Source organism: Larus michahellis, chromosome 6 (genome assembly GCF_964199755.1).
Source record: "Larus michahellis chromosome 6, bLarMic1.1, whole genome shotgun sequence".
In the NCBI taxonomy this organism is placed as follows: domain Eukaryota; kingdom Metazoa; phylum Chordata; class Aves; order Charadriiformes; family Laridae; genus Larus; species Larus michahellis.
In genome coordinates, this window is record NC_133901.1 from 39,340,283 (window position 1) to 39,366,687 (window position 26,405).

The window sequence follows — 26,405 nt, forward strand, 5'->3', positions numbered from 1 at the left end:
TTCCTGGCCTTTGCGATAAGATTAAGATTTCCTCACATCAAAAGCGTGCTAGTAAAAACGATGTGAATTTTTGCTACTTGCAAACAGAGGAGAGCGGCTGATATGTTTAAAATAAAGGCCCTGCGATGCTGTCTCTGCTTCTGCAGGAGAGGAGCACTCACTAAGGCAGTTCCAGGGACCTACAGCAGCTTGTGACCCTACGGTGATAAGCCACAGCATGGGAGCCTGGCTGGAGCACAGGCTACGCCTGCTGGAGCAGATGATGTGGAGCAGCACAGCAGATGGGCAGGGTGTGATGTCCTCACTGTGCAGGCTCTGGGCATTTTCGCTCGCCTGTTGGCATCTCATCTCCCAGTGGGAGCTCCTCGGGAGCACACCTGGCACGCTGTTTGTGTTCCTGGTGCTGCACAGGGCTGAGTGCAGGGTTTTATTCCTGACTCCCGCATGCACGGCTGCAGTTCCTTCAGTCTGGCTCTGAGGAAATGTAAATACATTGGCTACATCAGCCAGCTGCTTCCGCTACCTTTACATTATGGGCAACTCTAATGCAAATAGATGAGATTCACTGATGAACCACAATTGTTCAAAATCACTTCTGTTGAGACTAAGAAAGTAGATAACCTACAGTTAAGGAAAATAATCTGAAGCAGAATTTAGTTTCTTTCTAACTGTGTATCATACAAATATATCTGCATGGTAAGCTTATTCAAACCATATGTGCAAAAAAATATTAGTCTGGTTACTTCTTCCCAGACCTGTGTTAGTTCAGTTCTTAGTATAGGAACAGATCTTTTTCTAGGCATGGTTTTCTGAGAAGCATCTAACTGTATTTAATACTATTTAACACAACCTGTCTTCTTTTTCTTAATCTGTTAGGGAAACAAAGAGTTACTCTCATTTACTCACATGAGTTTTAGCTAGCTAAACAGATGTTATAACACAATAGGCCTTTTATTTTAATGTGGTAAGTGCAAGGATGTTCTACATAATTTTTCTTACTTTAACCATTAAAAAGTTAATGTTTACTGTAGCTTGGTGGTACGTAGAAGAAAACATATTAGGGGATAATTTTATTTTTAAAAATACAGTGCTTAGGTTAGTAAGTTTTGATTAGTCCCATTTTACTCCTTTTCTTTGTAAATATGAGAATTTGAGCATTTAATTAACAAACATGAATGCTTCTGAAATCGATGGTCATCTAGGCTCCACTTTTAGTGTGGGAAAAACTGTAATAATTTCAGATGTCCCAATGTGGTAACTGTTGTCAAAACAGACTACCCATGGGAAATCCTTTTTCAAAGCTTGGTATAGAAATCTGTTTTCTCTGGATTAAATGCTGCCCTTCACTAAAGACCGTACACTGAAGGCTGATACCCTCTAAAATTCAGTACTTTGTGCTGTGGAGAATCATACTCATTGTTCTAATGCAAGGGGTTTTTTCCCCCCCGTCAGCTGTAATAATATGGTAGAGGTAGAAATGGCTTTCGTTTCCAACTGAGAAGTCCATTTACATTAGTAAACCAAACTGGATTAAAGCATCAGCCATTGTTAGATGGTTGAAGTAGCCACAGAAATGCACTTTTTGGCAGAATAAACTGTTTCTAAAACATAGAGAAGTCTCATGGAAATGTTCACGGGGAGGTTGTTTGGTCAAGCGGTCCCTTTCCCCACCAGAGTGTGGTTTTGCTGCTGACACGGGAGGTAGGAGAGGTTGGTCCGGGTTCCAGGTTCAGAGTGAGGAGTAATGAAAACTGCTCTGAAGCAGACAGAAGAGGATCTTGAAACTGGGCTTCCCTCTTCAAATGTCAGTATTCCTCTACTCCACTGCTTGCTTGTGCAACAGGCACAAAAACTAACAAGCGATTCGGTAAATGTTAGAGACGGCAAAGTTGTCACAAAACAGTACTGATCTTCAGACAGAAATTGTTTAATATGTTAGCATATGTCTTTTGCTAATATATAAAACCTAAAGGAATCCAGACTCTGTAAATGTTCAAGAATATCTCTCAGCCCAATCCACCCTGGGGGGCATGGAGGGGAAGCTCTGAAGTAGATGTTTAAATGGCTGCATGTAAGGCAGCATCTGGTTTGAGTGCTCCTAATAATCTCTATATTGAACTCACCTGTCAGCAAGCTGGAATTCAATTCTTGCCTGTGCTTTTTGATAAAATGATAGGCAAAACATATTAAAGTATATTTATCTGAGCTGCATCCCTTAGGAAGCATTCATAGACGTCAACCACCTTTTGTATGGAGTGTCCTCCCCTTGAAGGAGAGTTTGGTTTCAGAAATGTTGCTGCAGAAAAAAGGAAGAAGAAAAAAGTTAATTCATTGCACTTTCACAGCCGCATTGAATGCGACCTGTGAGCATCCAGTGCAGCTCTGGTCAGGAGCAGTGATGAAAGAGGTGCTGGCACACCACGGCTCCTGTGGTCTGCCTGGCTTCTGCTCTCCAGCCACATTGCTGCCAAGCAGTAGGTGGAAGAGTGGCTTCCTCTCTTCCTACTGTACTCCTGTTAAAAGTCTACCTTCTGCAGCACAATACCTCCCCAGAAAAGTCTGCATGAATATTTTTTCCCTTTTTTTTCTTTCCCATCCTTATCAAGCTACTTTTGTCCTTAAAACATATTTTTTGGCCCGTTGTTAGAGTTCTTTGGAAGAGCTAGATGGTGCAGCAGAATGCCAACTCCAATAAAGTATAAATTTTATATCATTAAAACTATTATAATCTAGAGTTCAGTGGGATGTGTCTTTGCATCATAGAGAAAGCACTTTTGAAAAAGGTCTTAAGTTTTTACAAGTGAGAAGTAGAGCTGCAAGGTGTTACCAGACAGGAGAACAAAAAGGATGGGTTCCACTTTTTCCCTAAAATAATCGTGTTTGAAAGAATGTATACTGAAATCAGAGCTGGCAGGTTGGTCCAGCAAGAAGGCACACAAGTATTTCAGTAACTTGCCAATGTTCTGCTAAATATTTAAATGCCTAAGTAACAAGTCAGTTCCTCTTCATGGCTATGTGGCTGAATGTTAAGGTTACGTATGTATTGCATACTATTGGGAATTAAATTTTTCTGGCCTAACTAATTATGTTCCAGTCTTGTGGCTAATTCAATATACTTTATATTAATCATCTTTTTCCTTCCTCCTATTGCATATGTATGAACCAAAGTAGTTTCTAATATGAAGTCCATCACATTTTGCGTAACGCAACTTTTTTGAGTACTGCGGCTTTGCTCAGCAGGTTGCGTTTTTTTTCTGCTTATCTGTCCAAGAGGATCTGGTGTCTGGTTAAAATTGAAATGAAAATAAATTGCATGTATTTGGAATGGAACATCTGGAGTTGCTGGATGTTTTAGATACTAAATAAGTGAGTTAGGGTCACCTTGACTATTTTTAATACATGCAGACTGGGAACATTGCAGTGACAAAGAAAATGAGATTAAATGAAAGGCAAAAATGAAGTAGGAACAATTTTCACAGATAGAGTCTACTTTAAAATATGGTGTTTCACTTCGAGGATCAGTTTTCTAAAATCTGTGTCAGTGAACAAAAGTGTTTAAAAAGGTGTTTAAAAAAAGGGTAGATGGGGCACTGAGGGACATGGTTTAGAAGTGGCTCTTGTCAGGGTAGGCTAAAGGTTGGACTCGATGATCTTCAAGGTCCCTTCCAACCTCAACAATTCTATGATTCTATGATTCTAAGTAGAGGAGTAACTGAAGTATAACAGAATTTGCAATGGAAGAAAAATCCTTGGTATTTTTGTGAAATAATATGTGGAGTAAGGCTTGTGGGAGAGCTGATATATTTTATTGGATTGACAGATACAGAGGAATTAAACCGCTAAGCGTTAATAGTGCAAATTCTTCAGTTTTGAAATAGAAGTGTCGATCTTCATCCTTAGACCTTAATAACTGCAACACTACTACTGTAAGAGATATCTGGTGTCATTATAATGTTTTAATTCATTTCTGTTCGAAAGGTCATAAATAAAAAGCTGATAATGGAATGAATAGCTTTGTCCTTTTAATTTCTTTAAAGGTCTAGAACTTACTAGTTAAACTTCAGTTTTCAATTTCATATGCCTCCCATCTTCTACAAGATTAATTTTAATTTTTATGTTATAATTACATTTGCTAATCATCATCATTACATATAAATTTCTTTCACTTCACTCTCTTTTGCCACCCATACTCGTATTCAGGAGGTTCTGCGTGAACTTCGAATGAGTTCTTTTGCCCTTCAACTGAAGCATGTTACTATCCTCAAAAGAAAGGTTGTACTTCTAAATATAGAAACCTAATTTAGGTTCTGCTGTGACAACTAGTGGTCCATTTCTTTTTCATTACAATGATGAGATATTTAGTTCTGAAGTCCATTGATATGTTACTTAAGTCATCTTTTAGCTTGAAGGCAGAGTAAAAGTTGACAATGGGGGGAAGGCACAATTCTTGTAAACATATTTGAATTTGAGAGATCTTCCATAGCTAGAATATCTCCATTCCATCTCCCTGAATTGGATTATGTATTTTCTTTTATCGTTAAAACCACAATTATAGCCACTTAATACAAAGTGTCTTCTGCTGAAATAAACTCAAAACCGTGGGTTGTTTTTCTTTATCCGCTTTCTTTTCAGGATTAGACAGAGAAATTTAGGTATAACTCGGTTAAAGAGAAACTTACAGAGAAACTGTTTTGGAGACTGAATAATGACTGGGAGAGAGAAATTAAACATTTCTATGGTATGCCAGAGTGATTTTTTTTTTAATAAGGAAAGGTAGTTCTAAAAGTAGCTATGCTTGTTTCTCAAAAAGTTCTTACCTCTTATATTCATTAGAAAACAGCCCCACTTCTTTTTTTGTATCAGGACAGATTGGGGGGCGGGGGGGAGGTTATGATTTTTTTGCTTTTAATAGGCCGAATGGCTATGTGAGTCACAGCTGGGATTTTTGACCAGAAATGGGTCATTCATTTTATAGATTGTCCTGAAGTAATTCCATGTATGATGTTATAGCATTATGAAATGGGGTGGTGGTGGGAGGTGTCCTAGAGATTTAGTGCTTGTCCTGTTGTCTAGCTCCATTTGGGGGTCTTGGTCTGAAAGAGCTCTCTTTCAGAGAAAAATAAAAACCTGTCAGTGAGTGTTACTCTTTTGTTCCCTAAATACCTAGCTAATGTAGAGCTTTTTCTTGTTATTTTGGGGGTGAGAAAGGGAGTAAAGTTCTTAAAATCATTTTACAGATATGAGAATATAAAGACCAAAAGGAGGCTTCATTTTTAAACTTCCATCCATTGCTTGCTTTACATCTTGAATAAGCACAGCTTGAGGATATCTTAAATAGGGGTAAAAAAACCCCAAACTTTGGAATAGTCCTAGATTTGATGCTGTTATCTGATTTATTGATAGTTTTGTATCAATTACACCTGGCTTGTTGGGCCGAAGAATAATAATTTAATTTAAAAAGTCAATTAAAATACTATTACAAAGAATTGAACATGATCAGGAGAATAAGAAAAATATTACAGGAGCTATACTAACTTGAAAAGCAAAAAAAAAAAAAAAGACAGGGTTCCGCATCCCTCTGTAAGCATGCTGTATCTTGCCAGTGGCAAAAGTTCTCAGAAGTGATACAGGCCAGGAAAAAGCAGATGGTGTCAACCAGAACAGCATATGGGGAGAGTTCAGAGAGTGCCCGGGTGATACCTGCTTTGGCACTGTTGAGAACAGGTCATACTTTTAGAAATAAAGTACTGTGCCTTCAGTCAATTTGGGGAAGGGGAGGTCCCTGAAGGAGGCCTGTTTTCAATGATGGAGAGAAGGTAGTGAGGTAGAGAGAAGCTTAACTCCTCAGTCTGTCATTTAGTACTCAAGCATTTTACAGAGCAAAGCTTTTTTTTTTTTTTTTCACACTAGTTGTCTGGTTGGTTTTGTGGCCCAGGTACAAAAAAAAAATTTGTCTCAGTTAGAAACCAGAGGAATGTTGCATGAGGTTTCTAGGTGCATTTCCAGCTACCAAGGGGGATGTGCGGTGATAGTACACAGAGCTTTCTATTCTTGTTAATCCACTGCCAGCTGTTGTGCCCATTCACTCTTTCTTGCCCTTCTGGTGGTTCTTTTCCTGCCCCCTTTGCCTTCTCCTTGGTTTGTGTCTTCCTTTCCCTTTAGTGCTGGGTGCCAGCAATGAGGGACACTTTCTCTTCTGATCCCTGAGGCCATGGCCCTTGCTAGTCGAGAGCAGTGATTGCCAGGAAAGGAAACGGTCCCTTGCTTGCAAGCATTTCTCAGTTAAACATCTGTGAACTCTCTTTTTTTTTTTTTTTTTAAAGGCCTCTAACTGTGCCAAGTTTGGATAGACTTCCATGGGAATAGCCAAAGCAGACATCTTTGACACATCCAGTTTGTTATAAAGCATTGAGCTTTTAGCAGAGGTCAACAAAGCCAGTGGAGGACCCTTTCCCAGGGGACTGGAAGCAGATCTTGTTTCTTGAAGATCACTGACTAGTGTTTGATTTGAATGTAATTTATGGACAGCATTTGAACTTGAGTGTGAGACTGATTCCTGCTGCTAACCACAGCTGAACTAAATGAAAGGTTGAAGCTCCTTTAGACAAAAGGTTTCAAAAGTCAAGCAGCTGGTAAGTAGTTGCTGTGTAACTGGTGAGTATATCAGGGGGGTTTAGTGTGTATCCTTTTTGAAGGCAAGGACTTGAAAGAGATGAGAGTTAATAATCAAGGGAGCAGTGGAGGAAACCTAAAAAATGGCCAATTTAATAAAGACTAAATATAGTATGTATGGAATCACTAATTCAGTTAAAAAATGAAGGGGGAGGGGGGCAAATGGGAGAGGCTCAAGATGCAACTGGTGATGAGGCTGGAACTTAAACCAGATACAAGAATTAAGAGAAGGCTCATGTAGCTGAGGAATTGCAGACAACTTGGTGGGACTTTTGATGTTGCTGAATGGGAAGATAAGGAAGAATGAGAAAGCTGAGAAAGATCCTGAAGGGATTTGAGTGGGAGTGGGAAGGAGAGGCTCCATCATTAGCCTTCCTGATAGGATAAATGACAGCAAACTTTCTACCATGGTGGATTACAGTTGTGCATACTGTACTGTAGAAGACATAGAGTAGATGGCCTGATGATCTTAAGTGGACTTATGGTCCTTGGAGGAGAGAGCCCTGAATAGATCACTCTTGCTGCTAGGCTCTGCCCCTAGGTACCTAGAAAAATTACCTTTAGAGAAGAAGGCTAGTGCAATGGCTGGGAACTTCAGTGTAAGGAAAAAAGCTTTGACCAACCTATGCAACTTCCATTCAGGCTTTAGCTCTCAGCAGAGGGCTGTCGGGTGAACCTTTGTTTCTGTCTCAGCATGTGGAGAAGTGCCAGTGGGTAGAAGACTAGTACTAATTGAGAAGGAAAAGAACTCCAAGGTTAAGGAAAATGATAGTCAGGCATTGCAGTGAGGGAAAGGTTTTCACTGAATAGTGGGTTGTGGTTACTAAGAAACAACTGAAGTGTTGTGTACACATACTGAGAGCCTGGACAACAAAATGGAGAAAACTGAGCTTCTGATAGAGGTCAGGATAGAAAACATCTGAGTACTACTAGAAGCATGGTAGAATGCTCTTAATAACTGGACTCGGTGTATTTAAAGCGCATTGTGCTGTTCAGAAATAACTGAACAAAAGCAAAAGTTGTGCAGTAGTAATTATATGGTAGACTAGAAGAAATACCTTGGTGTAAAAAGGACAGACCAAAATCAGTTTGGCTCAAAATCACTTTGGAGAAAGATGACAGAAGGAGTAAAGAATCTGTTATTAGCCTCAGGGTTAGACTCGGATAGGGATCTCTGTAGTGTTGTTAGATAAATACTGCTTGTTATGAGGTGCTTTACTTTCCCAGGTAGAGATTAGAGAAGAAATGATAAGGCCAAGAAATTCCTGGATGTGATTGCTGGCAAGTTTCTTCCTTAAACTAGTCACTGAACCAACAGGAAATCAGTGTTGCTTCAGACTTCATTTTGAAAAGCAATGAAGATATTCTAGAAAATAATTTTGGATTGTGGATTCGGTTTCACTTTATGCTTAATCAGCTGCTGAAAGAGCTGGCTTCAGTCTTACTGCCCTTGTCTAGCTGATCCTAGCAGTCACGCAGCCAAGGTGTGAGTTACATCAGCAAGGTGACTCTGGAGAAGATGGGTCAGGGTCGGGGGGTAAGCTCTGATGCATCAGGCTGACAGAGGATGTAGACCAAATGCTTGGGGCTGGTGAGGCGTTCAGGACCTTCCCATTCAGTGGCAATTTACAGTTAATCAGATTAAGTGGAATTTAAAATTGCGCTCTTAGCAATCATGAGTTGATTCTGTTTGAAATACGTGAAAAAATACAGGGAAGATGGTTTGGAATTTAGGTTTTGAATCTTAGTGGCAAATTTAAATAACCAAAGCTGATCACAGGTATAAGGAGCCTGAGGACTCAATTTCTTAAAGTCACAGATATGTAACATTTGTCTGGAAACTGAATCCCAAGTAAGGATGAGTTCTCCTGGGCTGCAGACCAAAATGGATGAATAGCCAGCCTGAAGATGCATAGTAAGACTAACGCAGGAATCCTGTGACCAATGGAGGGGGGGGAGGGGGACAGGGGAAGAAGACTTAATTCCAATTTCTTTGTTTCTAAAAGTTGAATTTGATCTTGCAAATGATGTGAAAACAAATAAAAAGAAGCAGCTTTTATATGGTGAGAAGGGTAGAGAATAACAATAATACACAACTAAAACATTAAGTATTTTTGGCTTAATTTCCAATAGGGATGATGGTAACTACAGAGGAAGAGGCAAGATGTATAATGAGAATAAGAGAATGGAAATTACTACAACCAGAAGGAACTTAAGGATCGTAAAATACTTAGACCAAGAGAAATTTCCATCTCAGAATTAGGAAAGAATTAGTGCTGATTGTAACTATTTCAGCTAATCTTTCCTTCAGGGTGGTACCAATGATTGGAGAAAGCAGTGCCAGCGTATAGGGGGGGAAAGGAAGAATTATGCAAGCAGTTAAAAGAATTTCAGTCTGCCCTCACAATATGTAAAGCTTTGGAAGGCATTTGTGGGGAGAGGGGGTAGATAATCAAGGATTTGGGAGATTAAAGAAAATAAAGTAAAATATACAGTATACCTACTTCAAAGAGTGAATTTTAGTGACCCAATACCTGTCTTTCAGAAGAATTCATTTTCTAGACAAGGAAGGCCAGCCTGTGACCTTCAGGTCAGGCATGATCCGCCAGAACCGTTCCCAAGGTTTGCAGGTAAATCTTCCTGTTCAGCTCCATCGGTGGGAATCCGCAGGCTGGGATTAGTGCAGGCAGGGGAAGCTGGTACGTCACAGCTCTCGAGAGTGCAAGAATATTGCTGCCAGGGAGCGAGGGCTTGAGAGTCTTCCTTTTGCATTGTGACCCCAAAAGACCAAGAGTTTGTAGGTATTGAGAGAAGCCATGAAGTAGGTGATGTTGGGCAGAGAGGCAGATGGCATAATAAAAGCAGACTTTAAATATAGCATTAATTTGGGCATGTGTTTCTAAATGCTGTTTTATTTGGGAGAGATAAATGACCCTGCAGATACTCTAGAATCATAAGACTGAAAAAGACCTTGAGATCATCTAATCTAAATTAAGGCCGTTATAACTTGTTGTGTCTGCTGTAGAGATTAAGCAACTATTCCTTGCAGCATCCTGTTTTCATAGCTGGAGACACACACGGGTCTGTATTCATCCATAGTATTTTCCAAAAATGTGCTCATTTTATTGCTCTCTTTTGAGCACATACCTGTCTTGAAGAACAATATCCAAAACTCTGCTCACTTTATAGTACTCCAACTGAGGCTTTCTGAATGCTGAACACAAGCTGTACTAATGTTCATATGTCCCGGTATTGTATTTGTATTTTTACAGCATGATACTGTTAACTCATAGCAGTCCATAAATTGAACATAACCTCTCTCTTTTTCAGTGGAACTTCTCCTTAGTCTGTTGTTCGACATTCAGTATTTCTGCTGTTGACTTCTGCCTATGTGCAGTGTTATGCATTTCAACTTTTTTTCTCAGACCACTTTTCCAGTTTGTCTTTTTGTCCTCCAATATAATTTATAGTCTCACCAAGCTGGTTGTTTGTCAATTTAATAAATGTACTCTCTGTTGTATCATCTGGGTCACTAACGAAAATAGTGAGTAAGAGCAGACCCAGTGTAGGTGACTTTGTGAACTCCGTTCTAAATACATATTTTGAGAGTGAGCTACTGATGTTTTCTGAATGTGTTTGGGGGGGGGGGGGTTGGTTTGGTTTTGTTTTTTTCTTGATATGCATCCACATTAGTTTCATTTGGGTCTAATCTCTAGCTTGTGTACTTGAATATCATAGGGAGGCAATGTCAAGAACCTTATTTAAGTCAGGGTATAGTTCGGCTTCTCAAATGTGCTCCTCAATTTGAAAAGGAAATTTGCTTCGACATAATGTATTATTTTTGAATTCATGCTGGCTTTTACTCATCGCCTTGTTTGCTTTTAAGTGTTTACAAATAGATGGTTATATCTGCTCAGTGTTTCTCCCCCTTCCCCTTAATTATGGGCTATTCTTGTCGTCGGCACCTTGAAAAGTGACATCATGGACCCACTGGAATAAAAAGGCTGATCCGCTTTGTTCAGAGGCAAGAAAATGCAATTAATATCATTAATCTACACTTCTGTAATGCATTCCACAGTACGTCAAGTGATGAACAATCAGAGGGAGATTAGCAGCACGAGCAGTAAATTAGATAGGAATTGGCTTATAAGATGTTAGCTATGTGGTGTTGAAATATGTGGAGCAGCGTAGTTGTGAAATAGGTCTGGCTAACAATAGTTGTTCACACATTTTTGGGAATGACTTGCTTAGTGTTTTCACTAAAATGTTTAGACTAATTGATTAAATTTGATTAAATATGCAGATGGTACAGAAGAGGAGGAGCCATTAACACAGAGGATGAGGGGGGGTTTATGCAAATAAAATTGAAAGTCCCTGCGAAACGAAGTAATAGAAATGGAAGAAAAAGTAACTGCATAAAACACAAAATGGTGGATTTAGGAGCAGATGGAAAATGTAGACGAGAGCTTATCCAGCAGGAGCAGTGGCATGGAGAAGGTCCAGGCCACCTAGCCAGTCAGAGGAGGACTGTGACCTGCTGTGTGATGTCGAGATGATCACAGGTGTGACTCTGGGGTGTGTGAGACATGTCTTCCTAGAATAGAGGCATGCTGGTGTTCCCTTGCAGCTCCCCTGAGAGTGCTTTTAAACCAACATACATAATTCTGGTCAGCCATAGTGGAGAAAGATAAATTCAAACCAAGCAGAACACACAGGAGGATGATGAGGATAACCAGGGTGTAGAAGTACAGTCTAACACGAGAGACTAAGTGGGCGTCTATACTGTATGCTAGTAACATTGTCATGTATGCTAGTATGGGAGGAATGAGGGAATGTAATTAGTGCTATAAATAGATCTTGGAGGTAAATACTGTCTTATATACTATACAAACGGATCCAGAAGGTCCTGAATTTACAATACAGGCCTGAGACACGAGTTTGAAAAAAAGCAGAGGGGTACATCGCTTCTTCCTAATACACCAGTAAGTTCGAACTTGGAAAAGAAATGCATTTCACGTTCAGTGGGAAACTTCTAAGTGAAACATATTTGTGTGACCTTTCAGGGACCCTAGAGAAAGGAGATGAACAAGATCTGGATGATTTTGATTTTATCTTTAAACTCACAGCTGTCACAGTTTGAAGATGAGTGAATTTATAAAAAGCAGAAAACTTGTTATCTCAGAGAGAAATAGTTTCAACACCATCTGTCCTGTGTTTTCCTGAAAGGGGAAAAAAAAAAACTGTTTGTCCATCAAGGTTGCTGCTGGACAAGCGTGTAGGAAGGCAGATGCAAGAATCTAAAAATAACACTGGGGGTAGGGAGGGGGAATCCATTATGATATCTAGGTTACTTTCTAATTTGTTTACTAGATAGACTGATGGTGTTTCAACATTATTTCAGCATTATCCTGATGCTGGGGTATATTGACTAAAATCCCGTCTGTTCCATCAGACTTTTTGTTACCAAGTGTAAACTTTTAACCTTGACTTCTTGGTGGTTTATGCCTATAAGGTTTTTGTCTTTGAGAAGTTCTCCCAAACCTTTTATACTATAGAGTCAGGAATCAAACCAGTGTGTTAGCAACCGCATCTCAGTGTAGAAAGTCTGACAAAGTCACAATATGGGTGTAAAACAATCATAGCAGGAAAAAATACTGCTCAAGAAGGTTAAAAGGTATTTCTGAATATTAGATTGGATCTCTCACTGCTTGCATGACACACAAAGGTGAGGTGAACAATCTGAATTCTTATTTGAGGAGTATACACTACTAGCACGTTGGCTCAGTAAGGTGGAGCTTTTTGCAAAGATAATTAAAATGTAATGCATCAGTGTTGCTTAATATTTACCTCAGTGTTTGGAAATATGAAAATACTACTTTTCAGATAAGATACTCTTATGCTTAAAGTGTACATGTTTAGGATATGAAGAGAATGTGTCACAAAACACAGAGAAATGGCCAAGTAAAACTTTACTCCCAACAATCTGGGACTAAGTGAGCAGAGAGGCACTGAATCCAAAGCCAGAATAATCCTCTCTTGGCCCGAATGGCTTTCCCTATTAAGGGAATCCAGAGCTAGCCAGATAGAAAGCCTGCAGAACTGGCAAATGGGCTTCGTAATTTTTGGGAGACAGTGGAATTAGAGAGGGAGGAAGGAATAGCCTTTTAACTATTCACCAAAAAAACCCCCATTATGAATATATTGCAAATGGAACGTGCTTATTCCACAGCTGTTATTCTGCCTGACAAACAGTGAAATACACTGCTGTCAGTAAAAGGGAGTAAATTTAAAGACTGGAGGAATGGCTTTGAGGAGTCTTTTGCTTCTCAGAAACGGAATCCAAATTTATGTATAACAACTTCATTCATATGCTAATCTGAAGCAGGTATTTCCCTCTTTCAGTTTCTACAGAATATGTTCTTCTAAAATACTGCTCCTGGAATTTTTTTTTTCAAGATTTTTATACTTCACCTTTTGTATGTTTTTGAGGCTTTTGTTATTCCAGATAGCTTCGGACAGGAGCTCCTGTTCAACATATCTTTTTTTCTCCTGATCCTAGCTCCGTTTCAAGAGCCAGTTCTACTCCCCATAGAGCCTTTCTACTTAACTGAGTTGTTACAGCCTACCCAAGTGACCATTTTATGGCATGATGTCAAGAATATGCTGCATGCCCTGGGTGTGGCGTCAGGCATATGGGGAGCATTTGACATTACGAGAGTTGCTTGGAGACTGTCATAGGGCTGTGGGAATGGAAAATACCGGCACGGGTGCATTCTCAGCACTGCCGTAACGGAGGAAGTGATGCCTGGAGTGAGGCTCCCTCAGAACCGCACCCCGTTTCGCCTCCGATGGAGCCAGTGGCTTGTTTCCAGGAGGCGGCCCTGGACCGAAGGGCTGCCAGCAGCCTGAGCAATCAGGGAGCCCCAACTCCCTCATCCAGTCGAGCTTTCTGTGGTGAGGATGCACCCAAGTTGCTTTGGAGAAGAGCAAAGAGAAAAACACAAAATAAAATACAGTCCATTTAAGAGACAGGAAGCTGACTAAGCTGGGTTGAATAAGATGCCTTAGACAAAGGAAAGAAAGAGGGAGTGGTTGAGCAGAAGAACAGAAAAAGCAGCAGAATTGGGGAAAAAAAATCAAAGTTAAAAAGGGTATAAGGGGTGAGAAGGAAAAAGGTGAGGCCGGTATTTCAGCTCAGGGGAATAATACCAGAAAGGGACCTTCTGAAAGCTAGATCTGGGTGAGTCTCAGGAAGTGAGATGTGCTTCAGAGAGGCAATTGGGAATGTAGTATGAGAGGGGCAGGAAGTAGTAGGAGGGTGAAAGGTGGAGTCCTGTTCTGTAATGGACTTCAGTTAGTGGGAAGTATGAGAGGGAGGCAGTGCCGGATGCTGAATCAGAAGAGCAGCGATTCTGTGGATGTAAGAAGCCTGAAGCTGGCGTTCTCAATCAGGTTGTTTTTCTGGAGGTGAGTCTGGGAGGAGGCTGAGTAAATGAATGTTACATCCAGTAAGTTCAGGGGGAAAAGGATGCAAGAATGTTGTGAATGTTGGCAGTAGGGTTGGAAGAAGAGAGTAAAGCCAAGAAATGAGTTGGAGGGAGTTTGTCATTATTGTGAAGGAAGCAAGAAGGCTGAAGAAGCACGAATACTGAAAAACATGGATGGCACCCAAGTTAAAAAGGGTTTGATGAATATTGCAGAAGGAGTGTGGGTAAGAACATCATGATCTTGAAGCTGTTGTGCCTGCTTTGTGGAAGACAGAATCCAGTCCCAAGGTTAATGACTGTTCTGGCACATTAGCACCACACTTGGAAACTTATATGAAAGTCCAAGATTTCATTGTGCAGTGGGTTGTAGAGCAAACGCAGAATGGAAAAGGTTCCTTTCTCCCCGGAGTTAAATTTCAGAGTAAGTCAAGGGCAGATGACACACGGAGACAGGCAGATGGGAAATAGGAGGCATTACTTATGAGGGAAGATGAGGCTTCCATAAAGCAGCGGACAAGCCATTGTCAAGGTTTCAGAAGTCAGTACAGCAAAGCAGAGGTTTAAGGAGAAAATGGAAAGATGTCAATGAATCATCTTTGCAAGTGTTGCCAGTAAGCGGTTCCTGAAATTCATAAATGAGCAATAGCAGGATTGGGAGATGCTGTTTCTGAAAGTGCAGTTTGATGTGATGGGACTGCTGGGGGAAGGAGTGCAAGGAGTGGACATTGTGGGCTGGAGATATTTGTGACAGTGTTTTGAGTGGGTCTGAACATGTGTGCATTTATTAAGGCTGGAGGAAAGGAGGCTTCCGTAATCAAAATGCAGGATGAGTGTAGGCTGGTGCTCTGAACTACAGGAATTGGTAGAAAAACATATGTTTTTAAGAAAGATCTGCAAGAGTTTTGTGTAACCTGGACTCAGAAGTGAGAGCGAGCTGGTAACATTTAAGGATGACGTTGATGTTACTGGATTTGAGTGAGTGGCAAGGTCACAGCATTTCTGCTCAGCCAGTGAAGGGAGAGGGCATAGGAAAAGACATGTCTGTTAAAGCGATGCTGGGCTTGAGATGACAGACATCCACAAAGGGATGCCTGAGAGACTGCTCCGTATTTTGTCTTTGGACATAAAACTGGAGTTAGAGCACTGGTCTGTAGGTTCCAAGCATAAGGATTTATGTCTGTAAATGGCATACTGCGAGGCTAGATAGGGAGAAAAACATCATCGACAGGCCGCTGATAGAAACTGAATTAGGGAAGGCATAGAATGGGCTAGGAAGAAAGGAAACTAGGGGCAGTAATTGTGAAAAATACTTTTTAGGTACCTTAGACCTGAAAAACGACTTGAATTTGTAGAAAGTATTGGGGATTTTGTAATGGGAGAAATGAAAGCAACTTAGTCTGAAATTATTTGTGAAAATTCAAAATTTGTAGTTTCTGAAATTTGCAGATCATTTAAACACTGGCAGCAGACTCCAGCAAATAGGAAAACTCATGCAATACTATTGCCTACAATGACGATTTTAATTTTTTTTTTTTAAATGCCATGCTTCTGTTTTTTCCTTTTATGAAGACTATTGGTCTCCTGTTGCAGCAGGGACACCAAGTCAGTCACTAAAATAGTGCAAGTTTACTAACAGAGCTTATTCCCAGAGCTGCGATTCCAGTACTGGGCTGATGAAGTAGGTGGGGATGAAGTAATGGGGAAAACTGCACAGTCATGTTGGTGCATGCAGCACTAAACCCCATGGGGCTTGCCCAGCGAAGGACAAAAGCGATTTTAGAAGTTGATTGAAAATATTGCAAAGATAGAAACCGTATTTTAAATTGGATTAGTTTGACATACACTGTAACATCGGTTAGCGCTGATACGCAAGTATATGTATTGTTGCTCAAGTTCCTCGGCTTCTCAGTTTTGAAAAATTGCTAAAGGTGGCCTGGTGAAGTTTTTGCATGTCTGCATGCCTCCAAGTGAGATTTGCCCATCTCCGTAACCCAAAAAGGAGAGTTTAAATGAAGAATTTGCCAAATGAGCTAGTGCCTAGATACCTGTTACTCTGTTTTACGTGTTGCAGCCTTAGTAGTAATGATTGTTTCACACAAGTTAATTCCTCCTTTGGACTTTGGTTTCTGCACTTAAGTACACCGTTTGAACTCAGTCGGTTTGCACAAATACGTAATCAGAAAGCTAATTTCTCCACTAATGTGAGGCTGCCCGTAGCTCTGCTCTTACACTGTATTATTTCTGCAGGCGTATCGCTATGAAACAGTTCTGCTTGCTAAGCAAATGTAGGGCAGCACACACAGGAAGAAGATAAGTATAAAAACGCTAATTTAAATGATGAAGACTGATTCAAATAACTTTAATTTGTTTTAAAGTTTAAATGTTTACTCATTTGCAATATTTACATGTGTTTTTTCCTGGCCAGCAGCACTGCACAAATGGGTTTCTCAGGTGCAGTGCGGGGAAGAAGCATGGTTTTTCACTGCCTCCAGGAAAGGAAAGGAGGGTTCCAGCAGAAGCCCCCTAGCTCTGTGTGTGCTTTAGTTTCCCCATGTCCTTGCGGTGTTTCTGGCAGCACTGTGCCAGTAGCCTCACAGCAGGGCCGTGGCTGCCGGCCCGGGTGCTGGCTGGCAGCCAGCCCGCAAGAGCTGCAGCTGGCCCCGGCAACAAAGGGGGCTGCAGGGGGCTGCTGCCTGCCGGCCTCTGCCAGCCCTGCCTGGGTACCCGCCGCCCCTCTGAGCCCAACCCCTCTGTGTTGGGGCGCTCGAGTGAAAAACCTGCTGGTGGTTTAAAGGGGAAAAAGAAAAGGCAAAAAAGAGCAGCTCTTGCAAAACCGTGCCAGCACAACCCCGGCATGCCTTCTGCCTCAAAGCAAACAAAAAGCAAACCAAAAACCTCCAGCAGGGGAAGGCGAAGCCATTTGCCACCTGGAATTTTACGTGCGGTCTCTAAAAATACAAAACCTGCAGTATTGCCATCCTTGCATGCATGGCTGACTTGAGCCTGAGGCTGGGCTGTGCTGCTGCAGAGGAAGGCTTTGCCGTAGCCATAGCTTCGCCTGCGATTTTAGGAAGGGAATGTTTGCGTTTTTCCGTCGATTTTCATGATTATCTGTAGTTCTAGCGATTATCTGCAAAATAGGGCACACACTGTTACCAGTAATACATGTATCCTGTGGCAGGGAGCCAAGACAGTAATTGAAGGTCAGGGATTGTTTGCCGAGTGCAGTTCAGTGTGCTGCCTGATTCCATAGGGGACTGGCAGTGCCAAAGAACAAAGGCAGCTCTGTTCCTGCAAGCTTATAGTATGGCTTGTTTGACAGAGTTCAGGCCCGATTGTGAGATGAAGCAAACAGTAGTTGGAAGCAGCGCTAAAATAATGTGCCTATTAAATAAGCCGCTCTAAAGTGTAGTATTTTGCAAATGGTGTAACCAAGCTTGGATAGCAGTATTTTCCTTAGGCTGCAGGAGTCTTAAGACAGTAATTTTTAAAATTGGTATTTAAAAATCAACATTAGTACCTTTACATGGCAAATCTGTGTTTTCATTTAAGAACGCACACAGATGTTGCAGCGAATTATTTAGTAAGCCGTAATGATGTAAATGTTGTTTTATGTTGCCCTAACATACTTAATGGTAGCAATTGCACCAGTAGCGACTTCCTTATTTTTTTTTATACTCTCGAAAGGTGTTTTCCCACTTACCGGATTTTAACTGAGATCGTCTTTTAAGTGAAGCCCTTGGAAATAGAGTTGCTGGGTTAGTACTCCACATGTAGCTGGTGCCACTTGAGAATTTTTAGCAAAATCCCTTCGTGGTAATGAATAGGTGGTGCTGCACTGGGTATTAATATTCTTCGTTACTAAGTCGCCGTCTATTAATAAAGCTTTGTCCAAAGGGGCAAACTTTCCTGTCCTCCAGACAGTCTTGTGATTCGTATTTTAACAGTGTCTGTCTTGGATATTATTAAGGATTGCCTGCTTTGACAGTTGCACCACATACCACACAGCTCTCACAGCACCATTAGTTTAATGGTAGCATGAAGTACGTTGCACTTGGTAATAGCGGAATTCATTTGTTTGCCCTTCCTGAAATGACTGTTGCTGTTAGGACTCTTAGTTGAGAGAAATGGTAAAACAAAACCCTGAAACCTTAGGGGAGAGGTACACATTCGGTGGAAGCATTAAGTATGTTTTTGGGATGTTCAGTACTTGGAGGGAATCTAAACCGCACTTCAAAAGCTAAATTGAAGATCATGGAAGTATAGAATTAGGTTTGGGAAAAATTCTTGACTGCTTGGCAAAGCCTGAGTTGGGATATTTCCTTGTGTTATTTTTTTTAGAGGTGGTGAGGCCTCTGAACAAGTGATCTGTGGAAGACTGCCCCGCTCACTGGACAAGCTGCCCCGCTGGTGGTTGGAGGCAGACAACAGGCACGTTTCTGGGCCAAAGGGGTAAAGGCGGCGCAAACTGCGGCCCCACCATGGAACAAGGGTGCATGTTGGTCTCTGCTAGTGCATCACCTCTCTCAGTACCAGTGAAAGCGGCTGAGGCGTTATGCCCCCCTACCCTGGGGGAGGTGGGGTGCGGAGAAGAAGTGATTGGCAAGAAATCAGGTCAAAATGGTGTCACTAACAGTGTTCATTTTATTTTATTTTTATTTCTTTTTCTCTGGAGATGAGGAAGTGCAAGCCCCAGTGTGGCCTGGCTGGGGCAGGGGCTGTGTGTGGGGGGAGCAGAGGGGGTTAGCGAGCCCCATGCTCTGCTGGCGGTAGAAGGCGGCCTTTCTCTGGCTAGCCCTGAGGGCGAGCGGGTCTGGTGAGGGGCTGAGATGAGAGGAGCAACTGTCCAGCGGGGTGGTCAGGAATAGATGGAGACTGCTCAGGGCACCGCAGCATCGCTGCCATATAAGGCTGCTCAGCTGCTTCGGGCTCACCACGCTGGAAGACCACTTAAAAGGGAAAAATCAATAGAATAAACTGCCTCTGCTACTGTCCCTCCAAAGCAAAATCCAGTTTTGCAGCTGGGTGGTTTGAGCATCGGCATGAAACCCATGTGCAGGTAGACCGGTTCCTGCCTGGCTTGTCACGAACTGCTGCGGAAGAAACCCAGTTGCTGGAGAAAAGTCCACGGTGGGTAGAGCGCCTTCCAGTTCAACTTTAATTTTTAACTGTACTTAAGTATTTTATTATTTCAGAGCGCAGTATTTTATAGCATTCCAGTACACCTTTAAGCTTACATCATTTGGAATAATTCAAGATGAGAACAGAGAGGTAGTCATGCATTGATTTCCCGTTATTTTCATACTTTCTTGGCAAAGTACACACTTTATATTTTTTCCATGAAGTAAAAAATCTACAGCTGTTTATGTTTAAAGGGTTCAGAGGAAATAAATGCCTCTATCCCAGCCTCCCTTGTGATTTTTTTTTTTTTTTCACCCTTTTTTTCTTCTATCCATGCTTGTGTATGGATAGAAGCTATCTATCAAGGCTAAACTCAAGGAATGCATTGCAGGCATGATTGCTAAATTTCTGTTTGGAAACCATTTACCCATTGGATAGTGTACCATGCACTTTTTTTTCCTCGGGACTATTGAGGTGAATTGATGTTTTTATGTAAAATGTAAACAACTAGTTGGTTAGTGCCGTTTACTTCTGTTCAACAGCGGGAGAACGCATTTTATGGTGGATTTCTTTTTTTTTTTTTTTGTCATCAAAGAGAAAATAGGTTGTATGCTGAAAATTAGAAAATTGTGCTTGAGAGCGTGTTGTATGAGTTTATGGGCTGTAAATATGTGCTGATCCGGCCTATAAGCGTCTGCTGTTAGTGGAAGGCTTGGGGATGGCCAGGCTTTTCCCTGTCCCCGGCGGGGCCCTGGGGAGCCGAGCGGACGGACGGAGCTAGGCCATAGACCATGTTTGGGGTCTCGCAGGGTGCCGAGGTCCGGCGTGGGCCGGGCTGGCAGGCGGGAGGCTCCCGGGCCGCCGCCACACGTGTCCCGCTGCTCCGCCCCCGCGGGACGTGGCCGCCTCCCCCCCCCCTTCCCGCCGCCCTGCGCCCCTCGCTCGGCTCCCGGCGGCGCGGGTCGGCGCCTCCCGGCTCCTCCCCGCCCGGCGGAGCGCCGGCACCGCGCACCGCCCTTATGTAAGCAGCGGCGGCGGCAGCGCGCCATGACCCAGCAGCGGGGACGCGCCGGGGCCTCCGCGGCGGGCCCAGCTGCGCGCTAACCCACGCCGGCCCCACAAAGGGCGGGCGGCGAGTCCTCCTCCTCTTCCTCCTCCTCCTCCGCCGCCTCCTCCCCCGGCCCCGCCGTCCCCGCCCCCGGCGCGGCCACCCGGCCCGGCCCGACCCGGAAGCGGCGCGGCGAGAACCATTTTCCCTGTGAGTTCAAAGGCGGAGGCGGGCGCGGAGGTCCCGCGGGCCGGGCCGGGCCGCGGGGCGCCGAGCGAGGTGCGTACCGACGGGCGGGGGTTTGGGTCAGCTGGGTCGCGGGGGGCGAGAATCCGTCGCCGTGGCTCGGCGGGGGGGGGGCGTCTCCGCGGCTGGCTCCGCGGGTCGCACACACGCTCCCCTCCCCCGCGGACATCTTAACTTCGTGAGGGGCGCCCGCGCCTCTTTGTTTGCCCTCCGGGGCCGCGGGGGTGGAGCGGGGGTGTCGTAGGTCGTGTTCCCCCCCCTTCCCGTCTCCGCGGTGTGCGGAGCGGCGCACGTGACGCGCGGGCTTCCGCGGGCGCGGCGCGGCGCGGCACGGCACGCGGCCGGCGGTGGCTTTGTGCGCGGCCGAGACGGGCCGGGTATGCCGTGAGTACCGGGGATGCCGCCGGGGGCCGCGGGAAAACGGGGAAAACCTTAGTTTAAGAAATTTTTGTTGTTAGGGAGGTTAAATTTGTGCCGTTACCGCCGGCCGTTGAGGCGCTAGCGGCGGGGAGCCCCGCCGTTACAAAACAGCTGCGGTCACGGTCGCTGCCATGCGGCGCCCTCGACGGGGAGGGGGACCGGGGGCGGCGGCGGCTTCGCACCCGCCCCCCGGCCGGTTTCTGCCCGCGAGTCCGGCGGCCCCGCCGGGAAACGGCGGTAACGGCGGGGTTGGGAAGGGACTTTTCCGTGGGGAAGGCCGGCAGAGCGCTCCCTCCGAACACAGGGAAGCTCTCTGCGCCGTTTTTATGTCAGATCTGCCGTATTTGTCTTCTCCCTTTTCCACTCGGTAATTCCGCCTTGGAGTACAAACCATGGCAACAAACTGGCGTTGGAAGAGAGCTACAGCTATTTCGAAGTTTAATGATTAAGTGTCATAATGAAGAGGTGCCCGTGTTTGCGCTATTGCAGACTAAACAGCGAGGCTAAAGAGCAATATCGGGAGAAGTTTGCCGAAAAGCACGTATAAATGAAGTTTATGTGGCCTTTGCGATTTTGGTGGTGTAAAGAGGACAACCTCTAAAACATTACAGGTTTTAGTTAGGAGTCGCTTTCTCGAATACATTTTTAGTCCGTTCTCTCCACGGTACAAATTCCTCTGGAGAGATTTTTTTTTCGGGGGGGGGGGGGGTGGGCAAAAAAAAAAAAAAGGCGAAGCGGTGTACGCGCATAGGACAATGTGCTTTTGGGGCGCGGGGAGCCCCTCCCATCGGAGCGGGCCGTGGGGCGGTTGTACGTGCGGGATGCGGCGGGCTGTAACCCGAGCGTGTGCCGCAGCCAGCCCCGCCGGCTGTCACCGCCGCCGCCGGGCAGGGGGAGGAGAGGCGGCGGCAGCTCCCAGCCGAGGTGCGGTGGCTCCCGGAGCCCCGGCCAGTGCCAGGGAACTGCCTGCTCGCACGGCGGGGGCGGCTCACCACGTCTCCAGCTGCTTAATTGCATTAGGCGGAGAGAAAAAATGCACTATGTGCTCGCTCAGTACGGCGTCCTCGGGAAAGCGGGGCCTGCGGTTGCCATGGGTGGTTGGGTTTTTTTTGTTTTTGTTTTTTTTTTTTTTTTTTTTTGAAACGATAAATAAATAGATGAGTTGTGTTACTGGGCGTTAGAAAAAGCAGTCTGTGAGTAATCGGCTGTAGTCGTGAGTATTTGGTGAATGCCGTGGAATAGTTTTGAGACTGTTCGCTGTGAAGTGATGGTACTTAATATTTTCTAAAAATTTATTTGTATTTCCAGAAGGTCCAAACCCAAACACATCTTTTCTTCTCAGTCTTGGAGCTGTGCCAGATGCCTCCTGTAGGCAGGTTACTTCTTGTGTGAGCTGGGGTAAAATTATGGGGAGGTGGAGAAGGTGGGAAACACAGAGTAAGAAATACATTTTATTCAGCATCAGGAATCTTGGTAGCAAAGCAACCAAAGCGTGTGTATGTGTTCACAGAGCTCCCTTTGGCCAAGCAGGGAAACTTTAAGGAATAAAAGCGGAATTTTTTTTTTCAAGCAGCCACTTAAAAAGTCAGATGTCACTTAAAATTGAGTGCTGGAGTCCTTTACTTAATTGTGGTCTTCAGGGAGCTGTGTTAATGTAGGTGGTAAAAGGAAGCTTTATGCAAGTTTGAAAGGGAGATTTTTGTTTGAAGAGGTTCAGTTTTTCCTGGTTTCAGCCAGTATGCCTGATTCTCCCTAGGCTTGTCCTCCACTTTGGGAATGGAAAGAGGGAGCGTCTTCCTCTGAAAGTCTGCAAGGAGCTTGTTGGACCTTCTTAGGTTTATTTTCATGTTGTTACATGCCTCACATGCTTGCCTCTAGTAGATGACTCTTGCCTGCTGTGCTCTCAGTCTGTTTTTCTTTGTGTATATGCGATGCGTGGTGTGAAGTTTGGTCATGTCTTCTGTCTTAAGATTTTTCAAATCCCTAACCCGTCCCGGGTTGGATGTCTCCTTGGTGGCCTGCCTATCTCCTGGAGCTGATGGAGTCTGGACTTTGCTTTCCTGAGAAGGCCTGCTTTTGTTTTTTTTAAAGGGTGGAGTTTTGTTGTTTTTTGATAGTGGGAATGTTTTCTAATCGTGTCTGTAAAATTTCAAGTTGTGTGCAGCTGAGCAGCCATCCGTGTCTGAGGAGGTGTGTGACATGGCATAGTTTTGCTTTATTTATTTACATATTTTTCCTCTGTGCTTGTGGGATAGCCTGCGTCCTCCACATGCGTATTTTGGGGGCGTTGGCCTGTCTAGAGGCTTAGATCTATGAAAGCAAATGAAAAGGCATTACGTTTCTCTTCTCAGAATAATCACACTCACAGATCTATATTTGGAACTAGTTCTTTTAATACCAGCAGTAAGATAAACCGGTGGCTCACACGTACCTTAATCTGTAGTGTTGTCTGAATCCTGAATGATAACTGCAAGCCGCATTCCACACGGTTTCGTTTTGGCTAATGATGTGGTATGTCCTGTTGTTTGTAGTCGGAAACGCGTTTCTTGACCTGAATAATAGCACAAAAAGTTAGAGAGGAGCCAGCGTGGAAAAAGTAGAACAGCGTATGCGAAGATGCGGGGGCGAATTAAGAACTGAAAGACTACAGCGTTGACTTTTTAAAAGAAAAGTTTGCTTGTGAGTTTATACACTCAACGCTTTGCAATTTCACATGTGAACTCCACCCTCTCTTAACTCGAACCATTAGCAATACAAGATCCATTACAGAAAAGTGATGCAAGAGCAAAGGCCCTTTCTTAACTATTAGAGGTTAAATAATTATTTACTATTCGGACTCTGTAGTTAGCATATTATCATATTTTCCTGCCCCTGCAGCCCTTTCATCTAGTTACCCTGTTGTGAGATGGCTGACTTGGCTGATAAGGTGTTTTTTTTTTTTTTTCCTTTGCTTGCATGAGAAAGGGTAACAGCTGAAGTGAAACCCTAAATAAAATGGAAAAAAGAATGCAGTGCATTAAATCTGAGTATTTGTAGAGTTGGATATATTTATTAGAAAGTATTACGTATCTGCAGTGAAGTAGTCTCTCATTTGCTTAGTAAGTGCCAAAGCTGAAGCTCCAGAGAGGCTTGAGTTATATTTAGCCTAATCGCAAGGCAACACCTTTGTAAAGTAGGTAATGAAGTCTGATAAAACCTTGAGTGCATCTCTTAGGAGCTGCCTGCAGACTGGCTGAGGCCAGGTCACTGGCTGCCACTGCCCTGCTTAGGTGGCTTTTGTCAAGCTATGGGATTGCTTCGTGCCTCAGTTTTCCCATCTGTAAATAGGCAACAGTGATTCTACCCTTCCCTTGTAAGTACTTGGGGTCTGTTGCCGCGGGGTGTTGCATCTGAGCTAGTGAGGTCCTGTTGCGATAGCGGCATCTTACAGATGTTAGTGTAGCGTTTGCACGACACTGTATGTGGTTTGACCTGCCCTTGTTTTCCTCTTTGTCTTTTCCTCCTGCATTTTAAATTTAGAATCAGTCTCAAAGGGCTTTTTTCTTTTCCTGTTTTCCCTCATTACTATTTTTTTTATGTCCTTTAGAATAACTTTCCTCTATTTTTTTTCTGCCCCTCTGTGTTTTTTCCCTTATATACTGCATGTTCTTTCTGCTGGTCTTTTCTTTTGTTCACCCGTGCCTTCCTCTTGCTGTTCCTGTCTGTCTTCAGACTCCGGCATTTTCTCTCCCCTCCATCCGCTGGGATTTCCTTTTCACCTGACTCATCCCTTCTCGGTACATCCCCGCTCAGTCACGCTCTCCTTGCGCTTCTGTTCCAGGAAACCCAGCCAGCAGGGAAGGGGACCAGCTGAAGTCATGGCTCCCTCCCCACTTGCCTACTGCATCTCGCTGCGGCTGGACCAGGCAGGGTGCCTCTGGCAAGGACTGTATGGAGGCATCAAGGAGCCCGTTATTCCCTGCTTCCCTTTCTCCATGCCTGGCTTTTTGCAGAGGGGCCGGGAGGTTTCCTGCTTCCTCCCGCGTGCTGGGGAAGCGGCGAGGGGCCATCAGCCATCGGCTGATGGCTAATGGCCCCTCACCGCTTCCCCAGCACGTGGGAGGAAGCAGGAAACCTCCTGGCCCCGCTGCAAAATCCCCGGGACCAGGCGCTGTCATCTCCGAAGCCGTTGCGCCGGAGCAGCCGGTTGCTGCAGGGAGGAGCGGCTGCGGGGGCGGCAGGCAGCAGTCAGAACAGATGCAGAGACGGGCAGGGAAATGAGATGGTTGACTCGAGGCAAGGTGAACGATTTCAGAACAGGAAGGGAGGGAGCATTTTCACGTCTGCAGTCGGTTTCCACTTCAGCGTCCTTAGTGTAATTACCACTGCGCTAGCTAGTCCTGCAGGCAGAAAGAGAGGATCTGCGTGCTAAGCTGTATGTTTAAGATATAATCGTGCTCCTGTACTTTGAGCTTCTGTGGTAAACACTCTTGCTCAAGCACAGTGAGGGAAAGGAAGAATGTATGGTGTAGTTCCCTTTTCTAGCTGGTTTTCCACCAACGGCACAAAGGAAAAGCGACAAAACACAAAATCCTCCTTTTTTTGTATAATTTGTTATTCTGTTTTAACTTGTTTTGATGGAAGAATTACGTCAATGTTTATACAGTCCTGGGGGTTTGATGTGCTGAGCTTTTTTTAATTGGTTAATTTTCTTTTCTCTTTCTTTTTTTCCAACAGACATTCAAGCCCTTGGTTGGAAAAAGTGTATACAATTCAATTACTGCAGTAGAATTCCTTGTGGACAAACAGCTGGATTTTATAACTGAAGATAGTGCCTTTCAGCCCTATCAGGTAAGAAATCTGGTTAGTGTATAAGTACTGTCCATTTAGCTGAGTTAAAATCCATGTGTTTTATTATTTTTACGTGCATTTTACAGTCAAGTTCTGTGTTACAGGAGCAATTTCCTATTGATTATTGTCAGAGACTGTTGCTCATTTTGTGAAAGATTATGTCGGATACTGTGAATCTGAGCACGTCAAGGAGTACTGTGCAACTAATATTATTGAACGACCTTTAAGTAAAATACCTGACCCCTTTAAAGGTTAATCAGTACCATTAATTGTGGCACAGATAACAGATAGTATCCATCTTTATGAAGCTGAGCTTTCATTTCTAGGTCTTTGCACCACTACAGTGATACCTGACCTACTGTTTTTTTGAGAATGAATAGCAGAAAATGTTAATTTTTTAAAAAGAAAAAAATACTTTCTGCTGCTGTTGTTTCTAAGCCTGCTAAAATTTCCAGTATCCTTGATTTTAATGCTTTCTTCATTAATTGGAAACACATTAAGGTATTACTGTGTGTGTATTGAAAGAACAAGAGAAGCAAGATTCTTTCCCTGCCCCCCCCCCCCCGGGGGGGTGTCTAAAA

The 26,405-nt window shown here is 43.7% G+C and overlaps 1 protein-coding gene across 9 annotated transcripts in view; it reads left to right on the forward strand.

The window, feature by feature from the left end:
* JMJD1C (jumonji domain containing 1C) overlaps positions 1-26,405 on the forward strand; it is a 167,090-nt gene that overhangs the window by 82,908 nt on the left and 57,777 nt on the right. For 2 of the 9 annotated variants that reach the window (XM_074593127.1, XM_074593133.1), the window contains exons 1-2: positions 20,228-20,607; positions 25,711-25,824. Coding sequence is in view for 2 of the 9 variants with exons in the window: in XM_074593126.1 (XP_074449227.1) it covers positions 25,711-25,824 (114 nt within the window). In the remaining 7 variants the exon portion in view is untranslated. Of the gene's footprint in view, positions 1-6,323; positions 6,633-20,227; positions 20,608-20,862; positions 20,959-23,499; positions 23,674-25,710; positions 25,825-26,405 lie in introns of those variants that run through there. The other 7 variants (XM_074593126.1, XM_074593132.1, XM_074593130.1 and 4 more) reach the window with 6 other exon arrangements.